Raw genomic sequence first — 27666 nt, forward strand, 5'->3', positions numbered from 1 at the left:
CGATGAAACATACTTACCTTGAAAAAAATATAATTCTAAAAAATACTTGGATTAAGGATTGGAGACCAATCCTTAATCTAAGCTTGGGATACTTATGTTAACTCGGATAGCAAAGTATAAAAAAATAAAGATGAAAAATTAAAAATTGTACCTAACTATCATTTTCTACGGCCTATGTAGGTATTGCGTCTGGAAACTATTTTATTTATTGAAAGAATAAAATGTTTAAAACTTGTATTTATTTATTCAGACGAAATAATATAAATTACATAATAAATTATTTGCTACTATTTACATGAACATTAATAATTATTTCGAATCTTTTTATCACCGTTCTAACTAAAATAAGAACGTATGTTTATCTCTCTTGCACATTGTGTTAAAAATATTCGATCATTCAAAATGTTTATAAATATATATTTTTACGTTTATTTACGGTCTTTTTCATTTAATAAATTTTATATATTTAAATAACATATTATTTTGGCTATAAATATATAAATTCAATTTATAATTGCGTAATCCCACCGTAATCCATATAAAGAGAACAAGACGAATATAGGACGATAGCGATATACCGGTCTCTTTCACGCCAAGGTATTGATGCACAAATTGCTCAGTTCCCTACTCGTTTAGAATGCTTCGTACATGTCTATGTCTGTCTTTCTTGCGTACGTATAATTTTCGGAATATTCAGTAATATGTGAAAGTGATAATTACTTTACTCATTTTACTGTGGATGTGAAAAAGCAAACAATCAAATTGTGAAAGTAGTGAAGTTGTGTTTACTAGTGATATTTTTATAAAGACCTTGATAAAATAAGGACAATCGCAGTTGGTACAATCGCGCAATATGGCTGCCGAGAAGAAAGTGCAGAAATATAATTTCGATAAAATATGTCGCGCTTGTTTACAAGTGAAAAAGGATATGAGACCATTATTTGAACAGCTGACTGCAACGATGCTGATGGGGATATCAAAAGTGCAGGTGAGATGACGAATTGATAGGCATTTTGGGGCATATTGTTGTCTCTTTCGTACTCGTTGAAAAGTGTATCTTGCGCGACTGTATCACGCGTCGAGTCATCTTTGTTTAGAAATCATGGATAGCGTCATTTCAAGTTTCCCCAGTCCCCTTTGTGCATAATGTTCTAGGAATTCGATTGAGAAATATGCGTCTGTCCTTGTCTGATAAACGATATTGCGTAAGGCTTGAGTGAGATGCACAAAAAGGATTTTTATTATGTAGTCGACAGGTAGCAATGATGGGCGTTGTTAAAAGTCTGAAAATTCTAAATAAAAGTTTTAAAACCTAGGCACTAGAGTAAAGTTAACTTTCTCGTAGGTAGTTAGGTATTTTTTATTTATTAAAATGATTGATAAGTTTTTTGTGGTTTTTTTATATTAGGTATTATAATAGTAACTATTTACCTACGAAACAATGAATATTATTAAAAATGCATAATTAATTAATTATTATGTAATTTCACGTTATTTCTTAATTATTGAATACACGGTTTAACACGATTGACCAAGTTAAAATAAACTTAGTTACACTTATCAAAAAAAATTACTATACTTACAAGTAAACAAACTCAAGCAGAGTTTGTGAATATGGATGGATGTATGCATGTATGTTTGTTACTCTATCACGCGAAAATCGCTGAACGGATTGTAGGTATTGATACAACTTGCCAGTGATAAAGCATAGGTATGTACCTTATACCAGAATAACATAATATATGAGGAATATAAATTTTAGGTAGGTACTTACATGCATTTGCCATCGGATTCTTGAAACCACGCGGCGTAAACTCAAACTGAAACTAGGTAATTGTAGAATCCAAACTATAAACAATATATTATTTTGCAATAATATTCTTCATTGCCTACTTATGGTAAAAATACGTAAGTAAATAGGAACCTTGTTACCACTGCTCGAACGATGAAGGAAAACATCACGAGGAAACCGACATGTCGAAGTACCTATCAAAAAGTTCGACGCCATGTGACATCCGCCAACCCGCACTTGGCCAGCGTGGTGGATTATGGATTATGGCTTGTACCCAGGAGGCCCGTGTCCCAGCAGCGGGAACGTGTATGGGCCGATGATGATGATGATGATGAAGTAGGAACCTTATATACTTTTTGTTAAAATTACAATATAATTTAATCGTTAACATCAGGTTGCCATTGGAGACGGTCTACCTCACCAGCTATGCTTGCAATGCGTGCACCAAATATCAAGATGCCATGCCTTCAAGGAGCTGGTGGAAAGAAATGATGGGATACTGCGCGAACAGAAGCTGAAGGATGATGAGGAGCTGCAGAAGAATGAGGTTTGATGCTTGGAATTTTTTCTGGTAATGTAGAGCATTTGCTAAATTAGCACCAACAGTAGTCAATGTAACTTAAGATAATGCATAATTCAGGTACAGGTATAAAAAATAAAAATTTACAGATTGATTTTTTAATAATATAGCCAAGGGTTCAATACCTAAGGAAGCTTTGATGTGATTGCAGGCAGAGAAATCCCTAACAATATCCTGTTCAGAAACGGCGCCATACATCGAGTTTATTGAAGTCCAAAATCTGAATAGCAATCAGATACTAGAGGGCTTCTTTTCGGACACGTCGAGTCAAAACACTGTAGCTAACGTTACCCAAGAGATACTGCCGAAAGAAGACTTTGATATCGATAAGGTAATGTGGATTAAAAATTATAAAAATATTATGTTCCCGTAATTAGTGTCTGGCCATGATATTTAAAAGTTCCTTATATTTCTATAATCATATACTTACTGTTATTATTATTCACTAGACTTTTCATTTAATATTTTTCCGATATAGCGGGTTTTCATCCTAACTTACCGTACCTATCATGCTAATTTTATCACGCAGGATGCGGAAAATTGTTTTTGTTGTTATCCAGAATTTTGCCTCGCGTCCATCCGTGTGCCTTAAATAACAACGTATTACAATAAATACTAGCATTAAAAGGGCTCTGGCCAATAATTCGATATTTGTTTCGAAATCCGTAGAATATTTAAAACACCCTTAAGTAACTTCCACTGGTATGTTATCACATTTCGAATTATAAAACCCTATATTTTCCAACAAATTCTAGCTTCAACCACCGGCTCCAGTACCAACCGATACAAAAGAAGACAAAGGCTTCAATTCCGACGAAGAGAACTACCTCCAAATGGTGGTATTCCAAACCACGTGTGCGGTTGGTCCAGGGAGACATGTGTGCAACCTTTGTCACAAGGAGTTCAAACATGCGAGATGGTGGAAGCAGCATATGAGATCGCATACTAATTGGATTAAAGCGAATTGCAAGAAGCCGCCCAGTTGCCCGATTTGTGAGAGGACTTTTAAGGTTAGTTGGGAATTGGGATGTGCGATGAATTGATTCATTATATGAATGACTAGCTGCGCTCCGCGGTTTCACCCGCGTGGCTCCGCTTCTGTTGGTCTTAGCGTGATGATATATAGCCTATAGCCTTCCTCGATAAATGGGCTATCTGACACCGAAAGAATTTTTCAAATCGGACCAGTATAGTTTCTGAGATTAGCGTGTTCAAACAAACAAACAAACAATCAAACAAACTCTTCAGCTTTATAAAATTAGTATAGATTTATGGATAATAATAGAAATGAATACTGGAACTATTAATGAAATTGAATATCTTTTGATTGTACTTAAAGTTTTTTTAAGAATGTGTATGGAAAGTATAAGTTAACTTGGGTACAAAAATGCTTCATTTTGTTATTTATTTATTAGAAAACCAAATTTTGCGATGGGAAACCTTACGAGGTTTGTAGCAACGCTCACAGTCGCTTATACACCGTTTGTTATTCGCAAAGAGTTGTTGTTAGAGTCGACCTCTAAAAGCTCACTCGTGAAATAATTAGATCATTCGTAGTTTTACTATGCTACAGCAATGCTTAGTTACTGTCGTTATCTGATAGGAAGTAGTTTCAAATACCCACTCATCTCCTACATTCCTTTCTTATGAAATATTAATGATAGAACTCTACAATTTTATCGATAATTTACAGGGCCCAGGCATGTTAAAGATGCACATGCGCACCCACGAGCAACGACCGCCCAAACAGCCCACGTGTTCCGTCTGCCAACGGACCTTCCCCACCAAAACACTCCTCTATCGACACAGACAGACACACTTCGAGCAGAAAACCCACCAGTGTACGGTGTGCGAGAAACGCTTCTTTAGTGGCTACGCTTTAAGGTCGCATATGGCCCGGCACAGGGGAGAGAGACCGTATATATGCGCCGTGTGCTCGAAGACGTTCTATAATCCGACGGATTTGAAGGTAAGTTTGCGTAATGCCTTGCCATTTACTAAATTTGTCCTATTATTTTCCCACATTTTATATAGTAATTATTTATGGTGAAGTTATGATAACAGAGACTTAAGAAATCCGTGGGTAGAATTTAAATATATTCATTTAATGCACAATACAAATTACAAACGCTAATAAATAGAAGAAGTGGACAGTGTACCACATTTTAATTTACTAAACCGTTTGTCTTCTTCGTCTTTAATCCTGAAAGCTTCTTCGAATGCCTTTTTCGTCCGTTTCGATAAATAATCTGGAAACTCGATCTGAAAACGGATAATTAAATTCCCCTTTGCCTTATTCGGACACACGGGAACAGGTAGACCTTCATCTTCAATAATTTTCTCATAAGTGGGAGTTATAACATCTGTTATTTTGATGCGAAGTGTTCTATCATCCAATGTTTTGACTGTGATCATCAATCCACATAAAGCTTCTTGTAATGTGACTTTACGGATCATCAAAAGATCACTTAAACCTGATCTGACGAAATTTTCATGAGGTCTGTCTTCTGTTATAAATATAACGTCAGCTGGAATCCTAGTTGGGCCTTGATCGCCTTCCTCCTTGAAGCGAACTTCTGTATTTGGATATATTCCAGGTTTTATTGGAATCGACAATACCTTCTCTCTCAATTTTAACTCTGAACATGTTTCATCAGTGAAAACCAGTCTCTGTATCTTCATCTTTTTTAAACCACCTCTATAAATTTCTTCTAAAGACAATGCCAAAGGTCGAACTATGGTAGGGTCTTTCTCTTTGTAACCTTTACCAAGAGGGGAATCAAACATAGGTGGTGGGTCTTCATAGTAATCTAACAAGTTTGCGTAAGGATTGGTTGTTCCAAAGAACTCTTCGAATGTTCGTATCGGTTCTCCGTGATACGAATAAGGCTGTATATATTCATCAGGCCCAGGGACACCTTTTTTCAAACCTTCTTCTCCATACTGATCATATACCGCTCGATGTCTGTGATTAACCAGTACTTCGTATGCTTCAGCGATTAATGCGAAGATTCGTCTCATGTTTTCATCATTGTCGTATCTCTCTGGGTTATATTTTAACGCTAGTCGGCGATACGCCTTTTTGATTTCTAATTGATTGCAAGATCTCTTCACTCCAAGAATGCCATAGTAATCGAAGCCCATTTTGTGTATATTTTTCTGTAACAAAAATAAAACGTTTAATAAAATATCAGTCAATTTTTATTTGATTTTGACTTAAATTCGATTAATATGTCATGTGGGCATTACATTTCAAAAATTATTAATAATTACGTAAATAGGTTTCGTTTACCGATTAAAAACTTCTTGGGTTGTATTATAATCTTTAATATTTCTACTAAAAATATTTTTCGATTCACTTCTGTAGTTCGATCTTTCTTTGTTTCATTATTTCACTCTCACGTATAGGTACGCCTTATTACCAAAGTAAATTCTTATTGCTCATGCCTCTTGGTCAAAGGGTCATAACTTTCATATTACTATCATTATGTACATCATTATCATATTTCAGGTACATTTCCGTCTGCACACTGGTGAGAAACCATTAAAATGCTCAGAATGTAACAAAGCCTTCCGAAGACATTCAACACTGTGCCAACATATGAAGAAGCACAAAGGTATACGGAACCACGTGTGCAATATTTGCAATAAGGCTTTCTATGAAGTGTCGAAGCTGAACGCTCACATGCGGGTGCATACAGGTGAATATTGCTAAACTAGTGTCAATGCTAATTATTTTATTAGATTTAGTGTCGTAATTAGGATGAATATAATTTTTTTGGTAAAAATGGCCTACGTTCTGATGTTATATTATTGAAAGTTTGTTGAAAATTAGTTTTGTAGTTTTTGAGTTGTGCACTTTCGTGATAATGGTGTTCCGGTAAAATAATTTACTGAGTGAACTGAGTATCTATATATTTTCTATGTCATAAAATACAGCTTTAAAAAAAAAATCGTTCCATTGCCCGCTCAAGTAAAAATTGTTTATCGAGTAAAAATTGCCACTCAAGTAATTTTTTTTAAACCCTAGGCGAACGTCCCTTCGAATGTCAGTTCTGCGAGCGTCGTTTCGCTCAACAATCAGCGCTCATCTACCACAGACGCACGCATACAGGCGAGAAGCCGTACAATTGCAAGCTGTGCTCTGCCAAGTTTACAACTTCCTCGGCAAGGAATAACCACCTAATGACGCATACGGGGTTGAAGAAGTAAGTTATTTTTTCTTTTTTAGCTTTTGCATAGCTTCTATCGCGGGCCTTGAGCGCGGGGACCGAATCGAGACATTCCGTAACGAAGAAACCTCACACTCCCCACTCCGACGGGCGGAGGTGTGGCTTGAAGGCATAGCATGCAATAGCTTTACCGCGGCAGTCCCCGAGTGACACATGTCGTTTTTTTTGGGTATTGGCAATTTTTCTTAGGTGCCAGGATAATTGTGTCACTAATACCATAGAGCAAGTAATATAGTACTAATACTTAAGTGAGTCGTGGTCGCACGCACGACGGCCGTACAGCTTCTTTTGCATTGTTTTTTTTTTTTGGAAATTGAAAGGTCATTTTAGTCGGCATTAAATTTTTAGTCTGTAACTAATTTATTGAAGTGAAACTTCTTTATCGGGGTGGGAAAAAAAATAATGTAACATTTTTTCGTTACGCGTGACATTTTTCCGTCGTTACGCGCCATTTTTTCTTATACCTACCACGCGTGATTCGACGTATTTCTGTAAAGTTGCTTAAAGAAAATTATTTTTTGAAAAATAAGGTCATAAAGAAGTTTCACTTCTTACGTGTGTATACTAGTACACGCACACATTTTTTATTTATGTTTATTTATCTGTCCTGTTTTATTAATCTTACCTGTTTCAAACCACGAGTTAAGATATTCTTAATTAAGTTTTCTCAAAAAATAACATTTTTCGTATCTTTGTCACAGATTCGTGTGCCCAGTATGTCTCAAAGGCTGCTCTTCCCGTACGGAACTACGGGTACACTCAAGCAAGCACACGGGCGAGAAGCTGTTCGGCTGCGGGATCTGTTCGCAGCGGTTCAGCTCAGCGTCCTACCTCGCTGTGCACAAGCGGTACCATACCGCTGAGAAGAAGTACCAGTGCAATGTTTGCGGGAAAGGTAGGAAAAAGGCGGTTTTTTAACTCGGAATTAAAGGTCGAACAACCTATATATTTTTAATAGATTGATTGAAACTAAAATCGTGAAATCGTAAGGAGATAAATCGTGAACATAAAAGATTAACGAGAATGGATTGATGTAAGTCAGAATAAAAAATCAAAGTATTTTGTTGAACATAAGCAAAAAGATGGCAACATTCTACAGACCTACAGGCTATACTCCAAAATATATTATTAGAAATTTTGCCATAATAATGAAACAGTTTTATCCTTTCAAATACACTTGACGAATAACTTTACGAAATTATAAAAAAAAATCTCACACTCAAGCTCCTTTTTGCGGAGCACGCGTATAAAACCACAAGCTATATTCAAAACTAAATTAACATTATTGTCCACAGCATACATGGAGTCCAGTTCCTACAAAAAACACTTAAAAACGCACGAAACGGTGAAACAAGACGCGGAGAGTTCCACAGACAGTACACCCGTAGAGAAAAAAGAGGAGGATGAAGAAGAACAAAAACCACAAGAAACGGAACAGACTCAAGAAGTCACGGTGACTGAGAATGGCCAGAAGCGATATAAGTGTGGGTTGTGTGTGAAGAGCTATATGTATCTGCACAGCTTGAGGAAACACATGCTAACTCATGTGCAAATGTGCGTGTTCAACCCGGACGGCTCGGAGAAACTGTATGCTTTTAGGGTGAGTTTTTTTCGCCCAAAAATCATGAACTAATTTTATTGCGAGAGAGGTGCCAGAATAATTAATAAGTCCCAATGATGCATAGACAGAAATGTTTTCTGAATATTATTTATACCTACTCTTAAGCTTAATTAGTTGATTTTTAACGTGACAACGTCTTATAATTCGATAAAGCCGGCTGCACGCACGAAAAAACATGACTCATGCGGCGTTACCTCACTCTGACTCATCTGAGGCGTTCCATGTAAGGCTTGAAGTGCGAGCGAGAGCGCAGAACGAGCGACAAAGAAGCACAATCGGACGTTGTCACGTTCAACTATCGTCAGTAAACCGACTTTACAGACAACCAATGTTTTTTATTTCTACCAGCTCTATTGCATAATTTTTTATCGGTATCATGTGTTTATACAGTTCTCTCAAGTCTCATATATTGTGAATGAGTTAATCATATAAATCTTATAATTCTCATCCAGAATCAACAGCAGCAAATTGTCCAAAACGTCCAAGACCAACAACAACAGCAGCAACAGCAACAACAACAGCAGCAACAACAGCAACAACAGCAGCAGCAACAGCAACAACACCACCAACTACAAGTGCAGTTACAGCCGCAGCAACAAGTGCAACAGTTGCAGCAACAAGTTGTACAAGTGGGCAGTGTGCAACAACTCGCCGTGCCTATACATCAACATGTGCAGGTAATTAACAACAACCGCAACACAACCAGTTAAAATAAGTGCAGTTACAGCCGCAGCAACAAGTGCAACAGTTGCAGCAACAAGTTGTACAAGTGGGCAACGTGCAACAACTCACTGTGTGCAAGTAATTATGAATGTGTTAAATATTTTAGTAGGGAATAAGATTTTATTGGTTAAAAGCAATGTAGTCCAAATTACTATTGATTTTAAAAAGCGATGACTATGGAATAAATATTTGGTAATTGTTATTATATACTTAAACATTTAATTATGTCTTAAAATTTATGAGTTAATAATGTCTATTATTTATTCCAATAAAAATTCTAATTACTTACTTATATTTTTAATTGCAGAACGTCCAACAACAATATCCTGTGATATCTTCAGTACAATCTTTACAATTACAACAAACACATCAACATATTAACTCTGTAAGTATATTATGTTATGAAACATATTATATTTTATAATTTACTAGCTGTTCCCGCGGTTTCACCCGCATTTCTCAGCTCCCGTTGGTCTTAGCGTGATGATATATAGCCTATAAGCCTTCCTCGATAAATGGGCTATCTAACACCGAAAGAATTTTTCAAATCTTACTGGTCAGGTTCCCGAGATTAGCGCGTTCAAACTAACTCTTCAGCTTTAAAATATTAGTATAGACATGTATAGATAAGGAACATAGAATGTGTAGTGTTTAATACTTTGTGTTCTTATGCTTGTATAAAAAAAAGACGTGTTGCACTCGGGGACTGCCGCGGTAAAGCTATTGCATGCTATGCCTTCAAGCCACACCTCCGTCCGTCGGAGTGGGGAGCGTGAGGTTTTTTCGTTACGGAATTTCTCGATTCGGTCCCCGCGCTCAAGGCCCGCGATGCTATATGCAAGAGCTATGCAATAGCTTAAAAATACTTGCTGACAATTTGTATGAATAATGTCAATGACCTATTATACTAGTAGACGCGGCATACGCCAACATCATTGCACTAAAAAACAGCGTAATTAATACATACCTACTTACTAACGCATTATCACCAATACAGTTTTTCTCTCTTTCACTCTCACGCACGAGACATAATACATGTCTCACTCATGTACTTCGTAATAACAACTGCCGATTAAAATACAAAAAGAACGTCCAGCCACGACGCTGAATGGTGCGTGACTAAGTGAAACTCGGGCACTTAGCTGAGTTTTTTCTTGCCAAAATAGAGAGCGGGTAACGTATCTAGCTCTTTTATATAATATCATAGAATAATGTATGATTTTTTGTAAATATATCTTTTGTTACAGCAGCCCCAACAACTTCAAGTACAAACAATACAAATACATCCGCAGCAACAGCCTATACAAATCCATGTAAGTATATTTTGTATTCATAATTTATTTTATAAAATATGTATTGTATTCTGTATTTTTATATGTGTGTATTAAAGAAAATAACAATAAAGTCTAACTTGCAATCTATTTAAACCGGTTCATAGACCTATAGTTTTATAGTCTTACTTAATGAATAGACATTTGCCGAATACTATTTTATTTCTAATAATTTTGCATTTCATATTAAGGCTCAGTCAACTGTTTTTTTAAACTACAACATAAATAATTAAAGAGGTATTTTTAATTCTTTCTTTTTTATTTCAGGCTGTTGGTGTACAACAGGTGCAACAAGAACAATTACATGTTGCTACTTCTACTTGCCAGACCATGTTGCCCAATATCTTACAGGTAAATAAAAATATGTAGAAATAATTTAACCACATACAAAGTTAAGTATTTCTTTGTCTAGTACTTATTATTTAAACAAAAAATGTAGCAAGTAATCTATACTAATATTATAAAGCTGAAGAGTTTGGTTGTTCGTTTGTTTGTTTGAACGCGCTAATTTTGGGAACTACTGGTCCGATTTGAAAAAATTTTTCGGTGTTAGATAGCCCATTTATCAAGGAAGGCTATATAGCATCACGCTAAGACCATCAGGAGCGGAGCAATGCGGGTGAAACCGCGGGGAACAACTATTTTTAAATAAAAGAATAGACTTTTTTTGTTACCAATTTCTTGAAATCTAAATAACGTTAAATTCTGATTATGAAATTATGATTTAAACTTTACTAGAATTACGAATCTATACCATTAATTATTATTCTATACATTTTTCCTTTACTTCGTCCTCCCTTACAAAATGCAATTTTAATTTTAACACAAGCTCCGAGAAATCTTTCTTTACTATTATTAATTATTCAATTATTTTAGCTCCAGCCAGCAACAGTAGTATCAGGTTTGGGTCAACAAGACCTGTCTAGCGTGGCTCATAGAATTATACTGCAACAACCTACAGGAACACATCCAGCCGTTTATACCATACATCACTAATGCCTTTTAATAAATTTGTATTCTAGTATCTTGGTGTTTTATTAAATCCTCTGCTTTGAAAAATGGTCACAGTACCTACAGTCATACAGTGTTACAAAGTTACAGGCAAGGTTACGGCAAAAATAGGTTGGAAACCCGCCTTTAGATTTTTTCTATATTAAAAATTAAATAGGTATTTTAATGCTATAAATATGTAAACACTATCAGTGCTATCAAATTACTTTACTATACATAAAATGTTCATTAAGTCTTATGTGATACTAGCTTCCGCCCGCGACTCCGTCCGCGCGGATGTCGGTCTTCGCGTGGATGGTTTATTTTTCCATTTTGAGTAACTCTGACAATGACATCTTATAAATATCTATTGGACCCAATACGGCTAGGCCTATAATAATACGCAACGTGTGTTCGCGGTTCTACAGAACAACGTCTATGGATCCGAAACATGAAGATTATTTTTTTTCTACGTATTTTTCCAGGATAAAAAGTATCCTATTTTACGCCCAGGATAAAAAGGTATAATTATTATACCAAGTTTCATCGAAATCGAACTGTTAGTTTTCACGTGATGTCTTCACATACAGACAGACAGACAGACAAAAATTTTTTTAATCACATATTTGGGTTTGGTATCGATCCAGTAACACCCCCTGCTATTTATTTTTTTAATATTTTCAATGTACAGAATTGGGTCTACAGATTTATTATATGTATAGATTTTAATCTCTATCACCTATGAAGGATAAGTACCTATCAATAATTTAGTTTCATCAAATGACATTCAGTAGATTTTGCGATAGAGTAACCTTCCATCACTACAAACTTTCGCAATGATAAAAATAGGAAGCAAGATTAGGCTGTGTACAAGTCATACTACATACTTGACCATGCCTACATAATTATGAAATAATATAAATGTATATGATATGAACACTAATTAGATGATAGTACATAACTTTGTTACATATAACATAATATACCTACTCGGTAGGTAATAGGTATACATTCAAACTCAAACTCAAACATTCATTTATTCAATTAGACTACTATTTAGTAGCACTTTCGAATCGTCATTACATAGGTAAGTATTTTTAACATTTACCACCGATTCGGAAAGCAGTATCTATGGAGAAGAATCGGCAAGAAACTCCATAGTTGCTCTTTTAACATCATGTAAATATTACAATATATGAAACTTATATCTAACTACATAATATATCATAATATGCCAATGAACTGTCTTGTGGTTTTTACGCGACAACCCTCCATGGGTTTTTATAGTCCATAATATACCTATTCCTGAATACTGTAGTACGCTCTCTGAACTAATACATTTTTTATATAAGTTTTAAATTTAGAACTAAGTACTAAACTCTTTAATATTGTGAGGAATTCTATTGTAAAAGCGTATACCTTGACCCATAAATGAATTTTTAACTTTAGCTAATCGGAAAAATGGCATTTCAATTCTATTCCTGTTCCTTGTGCCATATTAATCGTGTCTATCTCCTACTCTTGTGTGTAAGTCGGAGCTTTTGTGTACATGCAAAATATTATTAAATATATACTGTGATGGTACAGTAAGGATACCAGTATTCTTAAAATGATCTCTTAGTGAATCCCGAGCACGTAAATTATATATAGAGCGAATGGCTCTTTTCTGTAAGATAAATATAGTTTCTATATCTGCAGCCCTGCCCCACAGTAGAATTCCATAGGACATAATGCTATGAAAGTAGCTGAAATAAACCAATCTAGCCGTATCTTCATCGGTGAGTTGCCTTATTTTTCGGACTGCATATGCAGCTGAACTGAGCTTACCTGCAGCGGTGTTGACATGGGCTCCCCACTGTAGTTTCTCGTCCAATGTTAACCCTAGAAATACAGTAGACTCAGTAGGATGCAATACCTCCCCGTTCAAGGTAATATCTCTGTTCAACTTTTTTACGTTAGGAAGTAAAAATTCAACACAAGTGGTTTTTTTGGCATTTAATAATAAATTATTGGCAGTAAACCATTCAGATATGTGTAAAAGAGCACTGTTCACTTCGTCAACATTTGGGTCATGCCTATCCACATTAAAAATTCGAAATATTTTTGCACATAGAAGCTTAGATTTCAAAATAGGTAAGTGGAAGAAGTCAGTAGCCGCGAGGCATCCGCGACTTCGAATGTTATAATCAGTTCAAGAAAATCAATTTTTAAAAATGTAAATAAATGACCGATTAATATATCCCATTAAATAAACGTTTTTTTAGTGCCTAACTTTGCATATTTTTAAATTATTTTAAGATCATTGAATAAATGGTTTATAATTTATATTATGCTTAAACTTCATGCAAAGTTCATCGCAGTAGTTTAGAGGCTACATCCTACCTACTAATATTATAAATGTAAAAGTTTGTGAGGATGTGTGTGTGTTTGTTACTCTTTCACGTAAATACTACTCAACCAATTGCAATGAAATTTAGTACACATATAGATGGTAACTTGTATTAACACGTAGGATAGGTTTCATCCAGGAAATCCCACCGGAACGGGAACTATGCGGGTTTTTCTTTTAAAACGCAGGCGAAGCTGGGGGCGGAAAACTAGTGTATTATAATAGCGAAGCGCAGCAATATCCCCTTATCGCCGCCTAGCGAACGCACTGCAACTTTAAATGCACTTAAAAATAAATTTAAAGTATGCGGATTCAAAGTTTATTACATTATTCAGTCATTAATTTATTTAAAAATTGCTTTCTTAATTACATTTGAAATTGCAGATGCCTCGCACTTACTGACATCTTCAAAGACCTGTATTATGAAAACTAAGCTTCTAAATGCAAAAATATTTCGTATAGGTACATACCGAGGATATGTACAAGTGTAACATACTATATATAACCGAAATCTGAAACCTGACCCGGAAATCTGTGTCCGCTTCGCGTGATTACCCACAGTCATACCTACACAACTTTTTATGGTTGCTTGTGTGTGTAAGGCATTTCCCTGATCAACAGATTTTACGAGTACTCTATCTACCTCAAACTCTACTTAACTGAGATTTATGTTTATCTGGGATAATAAGTCACGAGAACTAAGTAACATTGTTATCCCATCTAAATGCTTACTTCCCTCTTGTTATAATATTATAACCATGTATTTAGGTAATGTGGTGCGGAAAAGGAAATAAAACACAGTAGGTAGGCACTTAAAATTTAATTTATTTACTATTATTAAGTGTCAATAATTAAAACACAATTGTTGTTTTTGTGCCCTTACCTTAATCTTAAAAACACCTACATTGGCACTATTATCATTGTAAAATTAAAATTATCAATTATCTCCATACCAAATCAAATAAAAATAGTGGTCCAGCACATAAACAATTAAATATTTTTTATATAAAGTATCAAAAAAATAATCAGTTGAATTAATTGGAAATTCATACAAGATTCAAGAATTCAAGTTTTTTTATGTATAAATTAATAAGTTTAATGTTGTATCTTATAACTTTTTGTTTATAAAAGCACAAGTACAAACCCTTTTATAATGCAGCACGTCAAATGTATTTAATAACAATATATATTTTGTTGAGAGCTTATGTGTTGTCGCAGAGAAACCAGAATAATACTTATAATATTTACGAGACAAACCAAATTTAATATGTAGTATTTTAAGAGCCCATTTTAAAAACCAACATCACAATTCACTTGATTAACCAAAACTATTATTTTAAAATATCATCATAATTTGTGAGATACTCAATCGGAAATTATAAAATGCAAAGGCACCACAGTGTTTTGATAAACTACATAATATTAACTATAAATACATAATAAAACATTGTATTAATCTTATTTTAAGGTAATCATCAGATAATTACATTTTGTTGGTTATTATAAATGAGCAGTTACCTTTTGAAGCAAACTGTAAAAACCCTTGTCCATAATTTATTTGTCTCATAAAAAATATAAATAACAATCCAGTGAGATTATACATGAAAATATATTGACAAAATTGTTTCAGTGTCATAATAAATGGAGATTTTTAGTTGCATCTCTTATGAAGTTAGAAATCCCATCAAAAAAGCTATAAAACTCCTCAAACAATGACACTAGTTCAGACAGACATAATTACGACAATATCCAGACAAATAATTAAATTTGCCAATGTCATAAACAAGTCCTATCAAATTAAGATACTTCAACTAACTATGATACCTAGTCCAATTTCAATTAACCATATGCATTCACAATCACTCACGATACATTATCGCATTCCCCGTTTCACTATTCCACTAAAATAAGTTTGCAAACTGAAAAGAATTTCCTACATTACCAGTCTAACCTATCCTTGCGGAGATAATTTAGGTCATTTGAACTTAACCTAGACTTTACTGTCGCTTGCTTGTTGACATGTATTGCATATAAATGATATTATATACCATATTTATGTAAGCCTGAGCGTCAAGGATAGTTTAAACCAGACTGACCATATTTTTACACAGGAGCAACAGAGATAGTTACACCAGATTAACATAAAAAATTCTTCACAGTCACACTTCACACAGGCACTACACTTCACTTTAACACTACATCACACAGTGGCAACTGGTTCAGCGCCCGCTTGCTTCACATAAGCCTCGGTCACTGTGAGGCCGGGGGGCAGAGTCACGTCTCTGAAGTAGCGGTGTCGCTTCGCGTCTCGCGCTGTGATGCGCCTGCACGGGTCGTAGACGAGCATCTTTTGGAGCAGATCCATGCCCACTTCGTCGAGGTTTTGTACCTGAAAGAGGAGAATAAGAATTAGTAATCTATACTCATATTATGAAGCTGAAGCTGTTATTTGTTTGTTTGAACACACTAATCTAAGGAACTACTGGTCCGATTTGAAAATTCTTTCAGTGTTGGATAGCCCATTTATTTAGGAAGGTTGTAAGGCTATATCATCACGCTAAGACCAACAGGAGCGGAGCAATTTGGGTGAAACCGCGGGGCACAGCTAGTAATAACATAAATGCAAACGTTTGCTAGGATGGATGGATGTTTGTTACTCCTACATGAAAAAACTGCATTTCAACAAAATTTTACACTACACATGAGTCATAGAAATACTTCAGGTGAACCGCAGGGCACTTGTGATTAATAAATACTACCTCTTGCTATTATGATAATAAGTTAAAGATTTCATTTCTCAGTTAAAAACTTTTGTTCCCAATCAAATCATATCTATGTCCTTAGCTCCTACAAACATCAGTAATTGAAAACATTCCATTTTCAGAGACACCCTGTGCTACATACACACCTAGTAAATAATAACCACTACTGCTAAAAGTAGAATATATTTTATAAAATAAATGAAACATACATGATTATGAAGATTGAATGTTGTCCAGTTGGGGAAAGTGGGCTTGTAATCAGGCAGAGATGAAACTCCCGGCCAAATTTCTTCTGTCGGAGTCCTTAGCATTCTGTTATAAGAAATAATAAACACTTTAGAACCTTTCACTGAAATAAATATAAAATTATACCATTAAAATAAAAAAAGTGTGCGTGTACACACATAAGAAGTGAAACTTCTTTGACCTTATTTTTCAAAAAATAATTTACTATATGCAACTTTACAGAAATACGTCGAATCACGCGTGGTAGGAATAAGAAAAAGATGGCGCGCAACGGAAGAATGTCACGCGTAACGAAAAAATGTTACACAACATTTTTTTCCAACCCCGATAAAGAAGTTTCACTTCATTAAAATTTGTACCCTTTAATTTTTCATGTTAATCTTAAATTAGAGCTATCTATTGAATTATATAGACTACCATCACGTACGTCGTTACGTCAGATGTCGTGTTAAAGAAGTTACATTTCAATCGATTTAACCTGAAAATACGGAAGAGTTGATCAATCTCCGAGTCACCCTGGAACAGTGGTTTCTTGGAGGACATCTCTGAGAAGATACACCCAATGGACCACATGTCAATGGGACAGGAATATCTGAAAGTGAATAAAAATATATACTTACATTATTTATTTGGTAGTAAAACAAACAAAAATCAATGTCTTGTGTTTTTGTTTATCCATACTTAATATGTATAATAAATGCGAAAGTAACTCTGTCTGTATGTCTGTTACTCAATCACGCCTTAACTACAGAACCAATTTTCATGAAATTTGTTATGGAGTTATTTTGATACCCGAGAAAGAACATAGGCTACTTTGTATCCCGGGAAAATGACGCGATTCCGGAAATCTTTAATGTAACAAGAACAATTATTATTAGTTTTAAAAGTTTAAAAAATCATATTACAACTTGGGATAAATACTTACATCCTCAACAGCTGTTGGTTACTTTTATCAAGATCTACACTACAAATTAATAATTACCTCTGTCCCCCGAGCAGCACTTCGGGAGCTCTGTACCACAGCGTGACTACTTCGTGCGTGTACACTCGCACCGGCACGCCGAATGTACGCCCCAGACCAAAGTCCGCTACCTGAAATAGTAAAAAATGAAATTATATTAAACTAGCACCCCTGCTTCGCCAGCGTTATCATATAAAAACCCGCATAGTTCCCGTTCCCGTGGGATTTCCGGGATAAAACCTATCCTATGTGTTAATCCAAGTTACCCTCTATTAATGTGTGTGCTAAATTTCATTGTAATTGGTTCAGTAGTATTTGCGTTTTGTTATGTAAAAGTAAGTAATATACACAAAATAAGGAAAATCAAATACATTTTAGTGATTTTACTTTACATTATTTTTTGGATACCGTACAGCCGTGTGTAAGCGAGAGGGAATGATAAGCGCCGCCATTTAAGATTATACAAATAGAATTCTATTTTACCTTAATAATACCAGTCTTGTCAATGAGCAAGTTTTGTGGCTTGAGATCACGATGCAGGATGCGACGTTGATGGCAGTACAGGATAGCACTGTTTATCTGGTATAAGTAGCTCTTCACGGTCAATGGGTCCATGAACTGGATAACATTATAAATATAATTGTTTTTATCAAGCTATTCCTCTGTATGTGTCATGACTTTGACTAAAGATGTTGGAAATTTTATTTAAATTATGCAGTACTACAGTTAACCTTATAGCTTTAAAATCTATATGTCAAAAGAAACACACTTTGACTTGTAGACACCATTGCAGGGGTAACAGTTAAACTAAACAAAAAAGGCTTACTAGCCTAATAATTTATAATGTACTCATCATAAATTATTAAAATAGAAGTGACATGAATTTTCCCCAAAGTAATAGAAGATTTAACTTTATCAATTATTTTAAACCTAGCACCAAATATGTGTGGTGGGCGGTGGCTTAAATATAACAACCACATTGCACTCATATTACAATAGTAAGATGACATAAGAAGCAGAAGCAATTATACAATACACTTTTTGTTTATAATATGTAAAATACCTACTAAAATGTTCATACTTTGCCTGATCCCAATGAATCCATGTATTTTTTGAGATCCATGGAAAGAAACTCAAAAATTAAATACAGCTTATTCTCTTCCATGAGAACATCTTCTAATTTCACAATATTTGGGTGGTTCAATTCTTTGAGCAAAGAAATTTCTCTGTAAAAGAGGTTATGTATCAAACATAAAAGGGAAAATAAATAATTAAATAAGCACTAACTATAATTCTAAATTAAATTTATGATAGATTCATTTAACACAATATATAAATCATTCAATTAATTTATGGTAGGTAGTTGCAAGTTCAAAACTTTCAATCAATTTCATTATGTATATTAATCAATTTATCATTAGATTATTTAAAAAGAAAGTAAATTATTTCTATACAATTTAACAATTCTACAAAACCTATTAAATTTACCTTATAGCTGTAGAAGGTACACCTTCGTCTTCCGATTCCAATCGTATTTTCTTCATAGCCACATACTGTCCTGTTATTTTGTTTTTACCTTTGTACACAACACCGTAAGTACCTTCACCGATCTTTTCTATTTTCATGAAATCATCCATTTTAATGTTTGAATTTTGTTACAATCTCAAATAACAATGTGAAGGCAATTTCTGCAAAAGACGACAGCGTGTTAGTCAATTCATTGAGCGTGTTTGTTTGTGAATTCATTTGATTCGGCTTATTATTACGTTTACTTACACTAATAATGAGGTTATTTGAGAAAAACTAGAGAAAAAACATCAATTACCAGTGTTTTGTAATTAAAAAAAAAATGAAAGTAAGGTACGCGTTTACGGTTTGTTTCTAACGAATAACGAATTTTAAACGTTAAGTTTTCAAAATTCTGACATATTTGATGACAACAGTTTTTTTTTTAATAATTTATTCATAACCATGGATACAAGTCCTTCAGTCGCAATCTTAAAGTAATATACCTGATGACAACAGTCAATTTTTAATATTGCCATGATTCTACATTTGATAGGTAATTGAAAAATTTTGGCACAATTTTAATCTAATTAAAACAAATTATTCAAAAAAGATGATATTTATAGGAAACATATTTTTGTATTAGTCACTTAAAAAGCTTTATATTGTACATAGCTGTGATCGGTCACGTCCATTTGAATTATTACGTCAGTTTTTCTTAAACAAACAAGCAAACAAACTAAATAATTATGTGAAAGTCTTTTAGAATTTTCCACACTCGCATAAATTCACCCAAAATCACCTCATGATTCACGATTATTGTTGTAAAAAAAGAAAAAATAATAATAATTTATTCTCTGTGCACAACAATAAAAAAATGTCATGTGTCATAATTTGACATGTTATGTCAATTGTCAAAAAATTGTCATATGTGGAGGTGCGGCGATATGCTACGTTGAACTGTGTGGCGATCATATTCATTGAATATATTTTAATTTTTGTTAATAAGAACAAAGTATAATTAGGCTTGTGTTTAAATTGTTCTTGTTAACAATTTCATAATGCCGGATTTAGAAAAATTGTCTCTAGGCAAGTAAATTTTATTTCACGTTAACCTATTTTTGCAAATTTAACCATACTGCGGTATATTATATGCATTCTATTGAATTTTTAGAGGCCATATACACATCGGAGAAAAGGGGAAACGACGAGACTGGCGATGGATCTGAAGAAAGTCCATATAAAACAATATTGCAGGCAATGCGCCACGCCGGAAAAGAGCCTTTTCCTACGATTTATGTAGATTCAAAAGATGAAGGTAAAACGTATGACGTTGCTGCTAAGTCACAATTAAAGAAGGTACAGAAAATTTGGGTGAGAGAGAACTACAAAGCAGCTGATAAAGCAAAGGCTGAAGAGGAAAGCAGTGACAAAAGGCAACAAAACCTTGATGAAGCTAAAAAAATTGTCATTCAACAAGATCCAAGCCTTCCTGAAGCTGTTTCAGTTAGAATAAATACAAGTTAGTATATTTATTTCATCAATTTTAACATCTGTCTAAAAAAAATTAAACTATATGAAAATAGCATCTCAAATAAATCTATTAGTGATGTCATAGCTTTAATTCTTGCATCATTATCAATGTCAACAAATTGCACTATTGCAGTTATTGTTATCAATACATAATAGTTATAGCTATAATGTATTCAATACTATTTTGAAGTGTAATTGGGTAAATCTTAAGTAACTTTAAATAAACGAAAGGCTACTGCTCTAATTAAAAAAAAAACATACCACACTTTCTAGTCTCATATTGGGTACTAATATAAATAAATTTTGCAGCAAAAGATTACCGCGGCAAGAGAATATGCGTCAAAGGCTGGGTGCATAGACTGAGGAGGCAAGGCAAGTCGCTCACCTTCCTAACCCTGCGTGATGGTACCGGCTATTTGCAGTGTGTGCTGCATGGCCTACTCTGCCAGACTTATAATGCCCTGGTACTTTCAACTGAGTCTTCTGTTGTTTTGTATGGGTCATTGGAAGCGGTGCCTGAGGGCAAAACTGTAAGTATCTTCTGTATAATATTTGGTTAGGAATAATAGGTTGTTTCAATGTTGATTTTTTTAGTTATTATTTTCTCTGCCACTTCTATGAAAGTCAAAGTTCCAAATTATAAAATTCAGTCAATGTTTGTCCCTTTTGACTTTTAACAGGAAAACAATAAAATTATATTATTCATTTTTTAACTTTAATTTGTAAGATTTTGATAGTTATAGGTGTCCAATTGCATTTAATACGGGACTAGCGAAACTTAAGCGTCTGTGTAATGGCCATTTCACAGTACCTTGCGAAACAATACTGACAAGGACGCAACTATTCCATCTATCTATGTGCTAGAGTGAGATATATCATATGCGAAAACCTGCCATACTACTGACAGTTTTTTCGTTGTTTCGCTGCCGCACGCGAATGCGTCGGTGTACTAAGGGTGTTAAGCCTGAAATTCAAATTATTAATCATTCAAGGCACCAGGAGGTCATGAATTGACAGTAGACTACTGGGAGTTGATTGGTCTTGCACCCCCCGGTGGAGCTGATGCTATCCTCAATGAGGAGGCGCATCCTGATGTTCAGCTGGATAACAGGTGACTTAATTTGACTTATATTCCGTGCTGATAATTTTTAACTGTGGCATTTATTTATTTGTGTTTAATTTTAGGAACAAATAAAGATGCATATTATATCGACTAAGATAAATTAATAGCCACAATTATATTTCTCTTCAGATCATTTAATTTTACTTCTTTTCCCCATTGAAGGTCATTTATGAACAGTTGTTTAAATACAATACCAACACTTTATTTATCTTCTTCATTGTTAAGGTACCTAATACTTGAATGAATGTATATGTGAAAAAAACTATGAAATTAAGTACAATTTTAATTATCAACACAATCTTTTGGCCTAATCTAACGAATTATATCCTAGTTTTGTATTTAAACATCTTTTGTGTAATATGGCAGTTGTAACCAATGTATCAATAATCAAATGCTGTTAGATGCATTATAAAATTCGTAGTGCAATATGTAATTCGTAACCAATCTCAAAAGAAAAATTAAGAAGGTTAGGTGAAATGCATTTAACCTTTTAGCGTATTATGTCGTTCTCATCCAGCATGATGAAAGTTTTGCTAGGTAAATTTTGAATTGTTTTGTGTAATGTCTTGGCGATAATTTACCGGCTTTTAAAACATTTTAATTTTCGTGTAGGCACATAATGATCCGTGGGGAGAACACGTCGAAAGTGCTACGTGCTCGCGCCGCGGTGACTCGTGCGTTCCGCGAGCACTTCGCTGCGCGCGGCTACACCGAGGTGACGCCGCCCACGCTCGTGCAGACGCAGTGCGAGGGCGGCAGCACGCTCTTCAAGTTCAGCTACTTCGGGTGAGTGGGGGGGGGGGGTGTAGTTATACAGTGACGTCACACCGCGCGGCTACACCGAGGTGACGCCGCCCCCGCTCGTGCAGACGCAGTGCGAGGGCGGCAGCACGCTCTTCAAGTTCAGCTACTTCGGGTGAGTGGGGGGGGGGGGGGTAGTTATACAGTGACGTCACACCGCGCGGCTACACCGAGGTGACGCCGCCCACGCTCGTGCAGACGCAGTGCGAGGGCGGCAGCACGCTCTTCAAGTTCAGCTACTTCGGGTGAGTGGGGGGGGGGGGGGGTAGTTATACAGTGACGTCACACCGCGCGGCTACACCGAGGTGACGCCGCCCACGCTCGTGCAGACGCAGTGCGAGGGCGGCAGCACGCTCTTCAAGTTCAGCTACTTCGGGTGAGTGGGGGGGGGGGGTGTAGTTATACAGTGACGTCACACCGCGCGGCTACACCGAGGTGACGCCGCCCACGCTCGTGCAGACGCAGTGCGAGGGCGGCAGCACGCTCTTCAAGTTCAGCTACTTCGGGTGAGTGGGCGGGGGGGGGGGGGGACGGGGACGTCACACCGCGCGGCTAAACCGAGGTGCCGCTGCTTTATATTTACCGAAATGTCAAAATAAAACTAATTTATAACTTACATACATCATGCAGATATTTTGCATAAATTCAAAAGAATTCTATCCTATCTCTTCTATCTTTCGGGATTTATTGATAGAAGCTAAAAAGTAGTAAGTAACAAAAATTTAAAAAACCCAAAAATTAAACACATCTTACAACAACAATTCAATGAAATTATTTCTCAATTTCATTATTTTTATTTAAATGTATAAATCCAAATATTATGTCAAATCTAATAAATTGTTTTCCCTTCCAGCGAGCAAGCGTACCTGACGCAAAGTTCGCAGCTCTATCTGGAGACGTGTCTGGCGACGCTCGGCGACGTGTACTGCATCGCGCAGTCGTACCGCGCGGAACAGTCGCGCACCAGGCGACATCTTGCTGAGTGTGTATACATTTTATACTAAAATTGTATAATAAAGGGAAATGAATTTGTTTCAAAGATGAAAGAAAGGAAGAAAAAACATTTAATTTGGTTTGGTTGTTTGTTACAGTTTAACTCAAAAATTATTTGACAGGTTAACTAAAAAAATATGCATTGGGAAGACCTTATTGAGTGTATCTTTGTTTAGTTTGTTTGAAGCCGGTACGATCTAGAAAAGTAACATTCTTTTGGAATGATTAATAAGATGGACAGATAATAAATTATGTGCAGTGTTCACAACTGAAGTAAAGTTTACAATAAGCAAATACTAAAATATAGAAAAAGATTGCATTTAGTATGATGCGAAAACCGATGTAGTTAAGGTACCAACAATGTCACCTAGTGTTACTAAATAACTAAAAAAAACTCTTCTGCCGATCTTCAGGTACAGTCACGTGGAAGCCGAGTTCCCGTTCATCACGTTCGAAGATCTGCTGAACAGGATCGAGGATCTGGTGGTGGATGTGGTGGACCGAGTGTTGGCTTCGCCTGAAGGTCAGCTGGTGTACGAGCTGAATCCGGACTTTAAGGTGAGATTCTATTTCTTTATCCGTCAATTACTTTCAGTTTAATACCCTAATTAAAATGATGGTAATCAATTTTGATTTTTTATATAATAAATAAGTAATAATACATTTCAATATAAAAATATTACCTATTTAACCCATTGAGCCCCGAGCGGCCCGATCTCACCACGACACAATAGATTTTCTATTGTGTCTGTGATTCCGGGGGATTATTAATAATAAATTATATTTTTATTTTTCATGTAAGGATAAATTTCCAACTTTCGTGTGAACGAAGATTTGGAGACATACAAAATTTTTAATTGCAGTGAAATTACATGTGTGTTTTTCATATAATACATATTATTGTAATATATGTAAATGGTGCAGATTTAATAGAATATGGTGCAAAGTTAATAACATGACATGTTTTCCAGAAACCAACTAAGCCGTTCAAGCGCATGGCGTACACGGAAGCTTTGGAGTATCTTAAAGAGAACAACATCACTAAGGAAGATGGATCCTTCTACGAGTTTGGAGATGTATGTCACTTTACCTTATAGTAATACTAGCGGTCCGCCCCGGCTTCGCCCGTGGTACATATTAACGTTTTCTCTACATAAGAACCATCCTCGTACTTCAAGGAATATAATAAAAAAAGAATTATCGAAATCGGTTCAGCCGTTCTCGAGTTATGGAATTACAACGAAAAGTGGCATTGATTTTTATATAGTAATATAATTATAATTGTCCAATATATTAGGAGAAAGAAAAAAACAAGCTGGGCTTTATTTTAGTAATAGAAGCAAAAAGATTATTAAATATTCTTGTCTGTCTTTTTCAATATTTGTAAGTACACTAAAAATGTGCATGAATTGAAGAAGTTAGATGGCTCATTTTGCAAATTGGATTGGACGTTTTATTTATCTATTATTTCAAACAAGCAGATCTTGTATTAATTTATATAATAATTCGAATCTTACAAAACAGCTCAAATGCTAATTATATCAATTATTTAGTATTCAAATGGACCAATAAATTGATCTAACTAGGATTCATTTTTAGAAAATGTCAAAAAATACAGAGAAAAGTGAAGAGATTAATACCATTATCTGTAGTACATTATCATGTAATTCAACCATAACTACTTATCCAGGACATACCCGAAATGCCGGAACGCAAAATGACGGACGCGATCGGCGAACCCATTCTCTTATGCAAGTTCCCCGCTGAAATCAAATCGTTCTACATGCCACGGTGTGAAGATGACAAGCGTTTGACGGAGTCTGTGGATGTCCTGATGCCGGGAGTGGGGGAGATTGTGGGGGGATCTATGAGGATATGGGACTATGATCAGCTTATGGAAGGTGGGTAGTTTGTGGGCTATGTAACACGCTTATATTACCGACTGTAACTGCCTCCTTTAAAATTGAATTAGACTCACTTTTAATGGACATATTTGAACTATATTTAACACTAGCTTTTTCATAAAAATTAAGAAAATGTAAGTACTCTACATATTTTTTTACGTATTTTTCTGGGATAAAAAGTATCCTATTTTATGCCCAGGATAATAAGGTATAATTATACCACAGAATACATAATAGTAGCTAAACGCTACAGAAAGGACACTCTCCGCCTCCCGCCAAAATTAAACACTTACCTCACCCCGCACGATCAGCCTAAAAATGGTCCGTATTTTCCTGCAACGAAGATTGACAACATTAATCAAATTGACATATAGTAATTTTATTATTTTGGATTTGTGATTATCGTTTTTCGAAGAAAATGGTTAGATATTGTGCTGTTTACGGATGTATTTCACCAGAAAAACGCGAATTTTTTTTTACGCTAGTCACAAATGTGCCAAACATAAAGCGTTAACACACACATTTGCAGTTTTTACAGTGTGACTGTCAAAACGATAATTTTGTATGGAGTGTCCGGGGTGTGATTATACCAAGTTTCATCGAAATCGAATCGTTAGTTTTCATGTGATGCCTTCACATACAGACAGACAGACAGGCCGATATCACATATTTGGGTTTGGTATCGATCCAGTAACACCCCCTGCTATTTATGTTTTCAATATTTTCAATATACAGAATTGACCCTTCTACAGATTTATTATATGTATAGATTATTTCATGATCATATTATATTATGGGGGTGTTAACTGCGTATATTGTGGTTAAAGATTTCATCAATTGACATAACAAGTGCTGCTATAAAAATGGAAATAAGGAAATTCTGGTTTCTTTAATAAAAAAGAGGACAGATATGGATAGCCAATTTTCAGAGAAATTGCATGAAGCAGTTCTATTTCTATGAAATATAAAAGAATTTGGTATTTCTATACAAACCGATGCAATATTATAATCTACTAGTTGTCCGCCCCGGCTTCCCCCGTGGTACATATTTCGCAATAAAAGGTAGCCTATGTCCTTTCTCGGGTATCAAAATATCTCCATACCAAATTTCATGCAAATTGGTTCAGTAGTTTTAGGCGTGATTGAGTAACTGACAGACTGACAGAGTTACTTTCGCATTTATAATATTTGTATGTATTCTGATGATTCAAAATGACTAGTTGAATGAATTAATATTTGAAATAGAGTTTAAATTTCTAAAACTAAATGTATTTTCAGGCTACAAACGCGAAGGCATCGACCCGGCGCCCTACTACTGGTACACGGACCAGCGTCGCTTCGGCGCAGTCCCCCACGGCGGGTACGGGCTCGGCCTCGAACGATTCCTGTGCTGGTTGCTCAACAGATACCACATCCGTGACGTGTGCCTGTACCCACGCTTCTTGGAGCGGTGCACGCCTTAAAAAAAAAAAAATAAATAAAAATAAACGAATCAAAATTGTCTATGCGTATTACTTGTCAAGCTATCAATAAAAAAGTTAAAAATAAATAAACCAAAATTGTCTATGCTTACTACTTTTGTCATCGTTAGTCTATTATTGGGAATTTTGTTTGGAGTTTATTTTTATCATGTAAGCTTCTTGATTTTTATCAGATCTTCATTGATCGTGTATACGCAGCATTATTTAACTGTCAGCTGTAAAGCGGGAAAATTTTTATGTTATGTAGACAGAACATTACATTTCTGTATCGCTTTATGCTTTATTTGCATTGCTTTTGAGAATTCCCGTGTTAAAAAGATCACATACATAGACACGAACAATACCTAAGCATATTATGTAATGTTGAATTTTTCCATAATTTAGAAAAATATGCATTACTTCATGCATTTATTTATCATTTATTGAAAATAAAAAGAATTGTGTATGATTTAGCTACAGGAAAGAAGTGCTCTTTGAAGTGTTTTTAATAAATAATTTGTTTTATATTGTGTTTTATTTACTCTTACCCATTGCTTGTGGCTTTTACCCAATGATTTTACCCATCTTTATGCAAAGAATAGACAATAGCAAGTACATTATAACTAAAGAGATATTATAATAGAGTTAAGTATATTAAAAATTAAAATCTATGATTAAAATCATTCAGTATAACATGTCATTATGTAAATATATAAAAA

The 27666-nt window shown here is 35.1% G+C and overlaps 3 protein-coding genes across 4 annotated transcripts; 2 read left to right on the forward strand and 1 right to left on the reverse strand.

Moving 5' to 3' along the window:
- The first annotated feature begins 603 nt into the window (after positions 1–603).
- Positions 604–11303, forward strand: LOC123700312 (zinc finger protein 271-like). Its single transcript, XM_045647493.1, has 14 exons — positions 604–988; positions 2187–2339; positions 2524–2703; positions 3128–3382; positions 4066–4341; positions 5884–6073; positions 6403–6580; positions 7306–7499; positions 7900–8204; positions 8678–8902; positions 9256–9333; positions 10196–10261; positions 10547–10630; positions 11156–11303. The coding sequence occupies exons 1-14, from the start codon at positions 854–856 to the stop codon at positions 11273–11275; spliced, it is 2439 nt and encodes an 812-aa protein (XP_045503449.1). The 5' UTR covers positions 604–853; the 3' UTR covers positions 11276–11303.
- A 3160-nt stretch (positions 11304–14463) lies between these two features.
- On the reverse strand, positions 14464–19523 carry LOC123700354 (cyclin-dependent kinase 1-like). 2 transcript variants are annotated; one of them, XM_045647546.1, is made up of 8 exons: positions 19404–19523; positions 19116–19315; positions 18709–18853; positions 18111–18245; positions 17649–17758; positions 17145–17258; positions 16630–16732; positions 14464–16047 (listed from the first exon to the last, which is right to left on the reverse strand). In XM_045647546.1, the coding sequence occupies exons 2-8, from the start codon at positions 19262–19264 to the stop codon at positions 15859–15861; spliced, it is 945 nt and encodes a 314-aa protein (XP_045503502.1). In that variant the 5' UTR covers positions 19265–19315; positions 19404–19523; the 3' UTR covers positions 14464–15858. The 2 variants fall into 2 exon arrangements, with proteins under 2 accessions (XP_045503502.1, XP_045503503.1); XM_045647547.1 differs by having other exon boundaries at positions 19453–19503.
- A 540-nt stretch (positions 19524–20063) lies between these two features.
- LOC123700335 (asparagine--tRNA ligase, cytoplasmic) lies at positions 20064–27472 on the forward strand. Its single transcript, XM_045647519.1, has 10 exons — positions 20064–20222; positions 20308–20655; positions 20976–21196; positions 21659–21777; positions 22402–22575; positions 23444–23572; positions 23997–24141; positions 24555–24659; positions 25274–25484; positions 26766–27472. Exons 1-10 carry the CDS (start codon positions 20195–20197, stop codon positions 26948–26950), a joined length of 1665 nt encoding a protein of 554 aa, XP_045503475.1. The 5' UTR covers positions 20064–20194; the 3' UTR covers positions 26951–27472.
- The last annotated feature ends 194 nt before the right edge of the window (positions 27473–27666 follow it).

The sequence above is a fragment of the Colias croceus genome, chromosome 19, assembly GCF_905220415.1.
Source record: "Colias croceus chromosome 19, ilColCroc2.1".
Taxonomy (NCBI): Eukaryota; Metazoa; Arthropoda; class Insecta; order Lepidoptera; family Pieridae; genus Colias; species Colias croceus.